This window comes from Rhinopithecus bieti, unplaced genomic scaffold, assembly GCF_001698545.2.
Source record: "Rhinopithecus bieti isolate Rb0 unplaced genomic scaffold, ASM169854v2 scaffold_47707, whole genome shotgun sequence".
In the NCBI taxonomy this organism is placed as follows: Eukaryota; Metazoa; Chordata; class Mammalia; order Primates; family Cercopithecidae; genus Rhinopithecus; species Rhinopithecus bieti.
In genome coordinates this window covers 261077-266799 of record NW_016819117.1, presented here as the reverse complement: position 1 = coordinate 266799, position 5723 = coordinate 261077, and the positions used below count along the sequence as shown (strand labels likewise).

General features: G+C 53.9%; 1 protein-coding gene across 1 annotated transcript in view; it reads right to left on the bottom strand.

Annotated features, from left to right (window-relative positions):
* Nucleotides 1-2094: 2094 nt before the first annotated feature.
* Nucleotides 2095-5723, bottom strand: part of LOC108519359 (proline-rich protein 25) — a 14869-nt gene continuing 11240 nt past the window's right edge. Inside the window, 3 exon segments of the mRNA XM_017858283.1 lie at nt 2095-2604; nt 2606-2817; nt 2820-3056. Of these exon segments, the coding sequence (XP_017713772.1) occupies nt 2476-2604; nt 2606-2817; nt 2820-3056 (578 nt within the window). The 3' untranslated portion in view covers nt 2095-2475.

Here is a 5723-nt window from a genome sequence, read left to right as displayed (position 1 = left end):
TACCTCCTCGGGACCCTGCAGGGAGGGAGGGCACAGACGGGGGCTCGGCACTGTCTCCTCGATGTTTCTGAAAACCCACAGCTGCCCAAAAGAAAACCTGTTACTTGCTTAAAGTACTAAGATTCCTGTCATCCCAGCACTTTGGGAGGCCAAGGCAGGAGGATCATTTGAGACCAGAAGTTTGAGACCATCCTAGGCAACACAGTGAGACCTCATCTCTATCAAAAAAAATTAAAAACTTTAAAAAATTAGCCAGGCATAGTGGTACCCACCTGTGGTCTCAGGAGACTGGGGCAGGAGGATCACTAGAGCCCAGGAGAGGTCAAGGCTGAAGTGAGCTAGGATCGCACCAATGCACTCCAGCCTGGGTGACTAAGGGAGGCCCTGTCTCAAAACAATATATTTTTTGGCTGGCCGCGGTGGCTCACACCTGTAATCCCAGCACTTTGGGAGGCTGAGGCAGACGGATCACTTGAGGTCGGAAGTTCGAGACCAGCCTGGCCAACGTGGAGAAACTCCATCTCTACTAAAAATACAAAAATTAGCCGGGCGTGGTGGTGAGCGCCTGTAATCCCAGCTACTCGGGAGGCTGAGACAGAAGAATTGCTTGAACCCAGGAGGCAGAGGTTGCAGTGAGCCAAGATCGCACCACTGCATTCCAGCCTGGGTGACAGAGCAAGACTCTGTCTCAAAAAAAAACTTTTTAGGGTAGCAAGAGTCACCCATAATGACATCAGCCCAGCATTTCCACAGATACCAAAAGGGAAGAGACGGGCCTGGCTGAGCCTCGGCGGCCCATGTGCCACACTCCAAGTTTCCGCACAGCCTGGCTGCGCGCACAGGCCCCTATCTCAGCCCCACTTCTCCTCAGCTGCTTCTGGGGTGTCTGTGAATAATTCTCCAACAATCCAGACCTCAGTGACTATGGACTAAGGAATCTCGTGTCCCAGAATGACTGTGCTTATAAATAAGATTTTCTCAAGCTGGTTTCTACTCTGAAAACTGTAATAACATACGTCCGATCCTCGTTTTCAACAAAAAGATTTAAAAGCAGCAAAGCAGGGCCAGGCACGGTAGCTCACACCTGTAATCCCAGCACCTTGGGAGGCCAAGGCAGGTGGATCACTTGAGGTCAGGAGCTCAAGACCAGCCTGGCCAACATGGTGAAAACCCATCTCTAATAAAGATACAAAAAATTAGCCGGGCGTGGTGGCGGGCATCTGTAATCCCAGCTACTCAGGAGGCTGAGGCAGGAGAATCGCTTGAACACAGGAGGTGGACGTTGCAGTGAGCCGAGATTGCGCCTCTGCACTCCAGCCTGGTGACAGAGCGAGACTCCGTCTCTGAATGAATGAATGACAGCAAAGCAAGGTTGGTAAAGACCCCACAACAGGCGTCCGACGGCTGTGTCCAGACCATGCTTCTCAAAGGGGATCCAGAAACCTTCGGGGGTCCCCAAAGTCAAACCTGTTCCTAGACCCTTTTGGGGGGGTTTTCTTCCCATTTTTTTTTTTTTTTTTTTTTTTTTTTGAGACGGAGTCTCGCTCTGTCGCCCGGGCTGGAGTGCAGTGGCCGGATCTCAGCTCACTGCAAGCTCCGCCTCCCGGGTTTACGCCATTCTCCTGCCTCAGCCTCCCCAGTAGCTGGGACTACAGGCGCCGGCCACCTCGCCCGGCTAGTTTTTTGTATTTTTTTAGTAGAGACGGGGTTTCGCCGTGTTAGCCAGGATGGTCTCGATCTCCTGACCTCGCGATCCACCTGTCTCGGCCTCCCAAAGTGCTGGGATTACAGGCTTGAGCCACCGCGCCCGGCCTCCTTCCCATTTTTTTGAGACTGTCTCTCGCTCTGTCGCCCAGGCTGGAGCGCAATGGCACAGTCTCGGCTCAGTGCAACCTCCACCTCCGGGACTCAAGTGATTCTCATGCCTCAGCCTCCAGAGTAGCTGGGATTACAGGCACCCGCCACCACGCCTGACTAATTTTTTGCATTTTAGTAGAGACGGGGTTTCACCATGTTGCCCAGCCTGGTCTCGAACTCCTGACCTGAGGTGATCTGCCCGCCTCGGCCTCCCAAAGTGCTGGGATTACAGGCGTGAGCCACCATGCTTGGCCTTCTTCCCATTCTCCTGAAAGCGTGGGGCGAAATGTTCTGGAGGCCACAGGCCTGCAGGCAGATGCAGACATAAGAATCCAGCACAAACAGAAAGCCACCCCTCCTTTCTCTTCCCACTACATTTTTTTTTACGGGGAAACAGTTGTTTTTCATTAAAATGTTATGTTCACATGCAATGGATTTATTGCTATTTTATGTGAAAAGTGAACATTTTTAAATGCTCTATTTCTAGTAGGGTCAATGTCCACAGCGGCCGCGCACATAAACAAAAGCTCAAAAGGTTTCAGGATTGTGAAGGGTCCTGAGACCAGAGTTTGGGAGCCGGGCTGGGCCAGCTTCCGGAACCCGGGATCACAGGGACAATCACCCGGACCTGTGGCTCCACCCAGTGGTGATGGCGAGGACGGCAGGAGACCCCAGCGGGCAGGAGCGCGGCCTGAACCGCGTGGCCCCAAGGATCTGCCCAGGGCAGGCAGGGGTGTCCCCGGCCCTGGGGCACTGCGGACTCAGGGCTGGCCGTCCTCCACGGTGGGACTGTCCTGTGGGTTGCAGGGGCCGGGACAGCCTCCCTGGGCTCCACCAGCCAGATGCCTGCGGCAACACCAGCCAAGAACACAGACATCTCCACTTGCTGGCCAGCCTCCCCTGGGGGCAGAACTGCTCCCCCCGAGAGCTGCCCAGTCCACAATACAGACAGGACGGTGCGAGGGAGGCATCAGCAGGGAGCAAAACATTCACACATGATGGCCAAGAGCTCCAGGCACTTATCCCACCTCCACCCTGTCCCATGGGGGCTCCAAGCCGGCCCCTCCCCACCATGGGAGCCAGGGTGGACCCAGGGAGTTTAGGGCACTGGAGGGGGAGGCTGTGTCCATCCGGGGTCCTTCCCGGTCCTGCAGCAATGGCAGAGGGGACGTCTGAGCGGTCGCCGCCCGCAGCAGCAGCTGCAAGGTCAGCAGCGCTGGAGGGTTCAGGCCTGGGCGCTCCCTGGGGGTCTTGGCCTCTCCTCACCTCCTGCCAGCATCACAGACCCCGGGGGCTCCCCACGCGGTCCTTGAGGCCCCAGCCACAGCTGCACCAAAGAGCACTGCCTGAGCTCTCAGCCCCACTCCTCCCAGTTGCCCTCTGTCGTGCCCAACCCTGCCCACCACAGCACCCTGGGGTTCCTCTGTGCTCGCCTCACAGATGGGCAGGCAGCACTGGACCCCCAACTCGAAGAGGCTGAGCCCTGCTGCCGTGGCCTCCCGCTCAGCTGCTCCTCCACCACGCAGGACCCGCACTGCCTGCCTGCGGCTCCTCCGCACCCACCTATAGAGTGGGAGGGAACCTTCCACAGCTCGCCTGAGTGCTGGGCAGGGGCGGAGCCTCTGTCCTCTGCCTGCCTCTGCCCGCTGGTCCCCAGGTTCAGGCTCAGCAGGCCCCCAGGTGCCCGTCACACAGAGGCTGCCTGCACCTATGGGGAGGTTGTTTGCAAGCTTCTCAAGCAAAGGCCTCCTTGCCTGCAAACCTGTGGTGACACCGCACCTCATCAGGGTCCAGAGCCCCAGCCACCGGTGAGGTCACCGTCGGAACTCTTTGACCCAGTGCCTCTGGAAGACGAGCTTTGCCAATTTCCACCTGCGGGTCCAGCCTGTCATTCCCATGCCCACCAGTGCCGGATGTCCAGCCCCAAGACAGACCTGCAGATTCACGTGAGAAGCAATCGTGTCGCCAGCACTGCCATTAGGCTTCTAGAACGGTCTCTTTAGAGGGAAGAAAAGTATCCACTGCTTTGAAAAGAGGCCGCAGGAGATGGGGAAACCTGAGTGGAAACCTCGCCCTGGCTCTGTCTCCTAACAACAGGGTCCACAGCCCTCTTCACTCACAGATGCTTCTGCTGGAACGGTCCAGACCCCCAGAAGTCATTTGCCAAACTTCAACTGGAGCACAGAGAATTTACTAGACCAAGGGATTCCGCTCTGGGGAAGTTAGCTGAAAGAAATACTCTGAAAGTCTCTTTCTCTCCTCATTCTCTCTCTCTACATATATATATATATATATGTATATACATGATGTATATATACTCATATATACGCATATATGAGTATATATACACGTACATGTAATATACATATATGTATGTATATACGTATACATGTATACATACATATATACATATATACACACACATACACACATGTACATAAAGTTGTATGTATGAAAAGGTTCACTGTGGTATTTTTTGGTAGACTGGTTTTTTAGTAGGATGAAAAATGACATGGTTTTATTCTATATCTTATGAAGCCAAATGTTTACACACAGAAGTGGAAACAAATCAACCTGGACAAGCCCCTACCTGACCAAGTGAGCAACTGTTTCTCCCTGTGTGGGGGAAATCTCCCTAGTTCTGTCAAGGCTCGCTCCTTCACTCCAGAGCGGGGGACTCATCTGTCATTCAACCCATCGGTGAGGTTTTACTTATACAGTTATGTTATTTATTTATTTATTTATTTATTTGATTTTGTTTTTGTTTTTGAGACGGAGTCTCGCTCTGTTCCCCAGGCTGGAGTGCAGTGGCGTGATCTCGGCTCACTGCAACCTCCGCCTCCTAGGTTCATGCCATTCTCCCTCCTCAGCCTCCCAAGTAGCTGGGATTACAGGCATGCACCACCATGCCTGGCTAATTTTGTATTTTTAGTAGAGACAGGGTTTGTCAGGCTGGTCTCAAACTCCCAACCTCAAGTGATCTGCCCACCTCAGCCTCCCAAAGTGCTGGGATTACAGGTGTGAGCCACCGCGCCTGGCCACAATTATGTTTTTCATGTTCTTTTTGCGTGTCTGCCTATTCTTGTTTCTCTGTTGCTCTTCCCTCATTTATCTCTTTGGGAACTGTAAACATAGCTCTTTCAAGGCCCCCTTGACGTTATTCCTGGCTGCAAATCCCCGATATGCTGCTCTCTGGGCTGACCACATGTGTGCGACCTGCACGTCCTCTGATGTTGGGATCTATTTGGTTGTTCTTTCCTGCACCTGCCCTGGTGGAGTAGGCGTTGGGGGTTCCAGGCAGAGGATTTTGAGGATTGTCTCTGACCAACCCCACGATGTGCTCCAGCCCTGAACTGGGTCTTCACAAGAGCGTCTCAAGTCTAAGTTGTTTACACCCCACGCCTGGGAGCAGCAAGACTGTGGTCTGTTCTCAGACTAGCAGCCTGCCCGCCTGCTCCTGAGGTGCGGGGTGCCTCCACCCCCAGCCCTGCCCGCTCATTCCGTTCTCCTTGTCCTGCTCTTGTGGGTGCAGAGGCTCTCCGTGGTCCTCCACCTCCCCATCTGGGGAGTGGGACTCAGCCCACACCATTGTAGGCATCTCTAGGGGCAACTGAAGACCATGGTGAGAATTCTCACCACAGAGCTTGAGCCCCCACCAGCCACTGAGTCTCACCAACGCCAGCCTCTCAGCCTCTCGCATAGGACTAGGCACGTATCAGACCCCAGCGTTCTGAGGCTATGTCCCACCCTTTGTCACGGGAGTACTTGGTACTTTCTATTTTCACCGTTAAGCCTTAGATACAATTTCTAGGCAACAGAAAAAAATCCCATCCAGAACCATGTAACCTCCAATTTTTTTTTTTTTT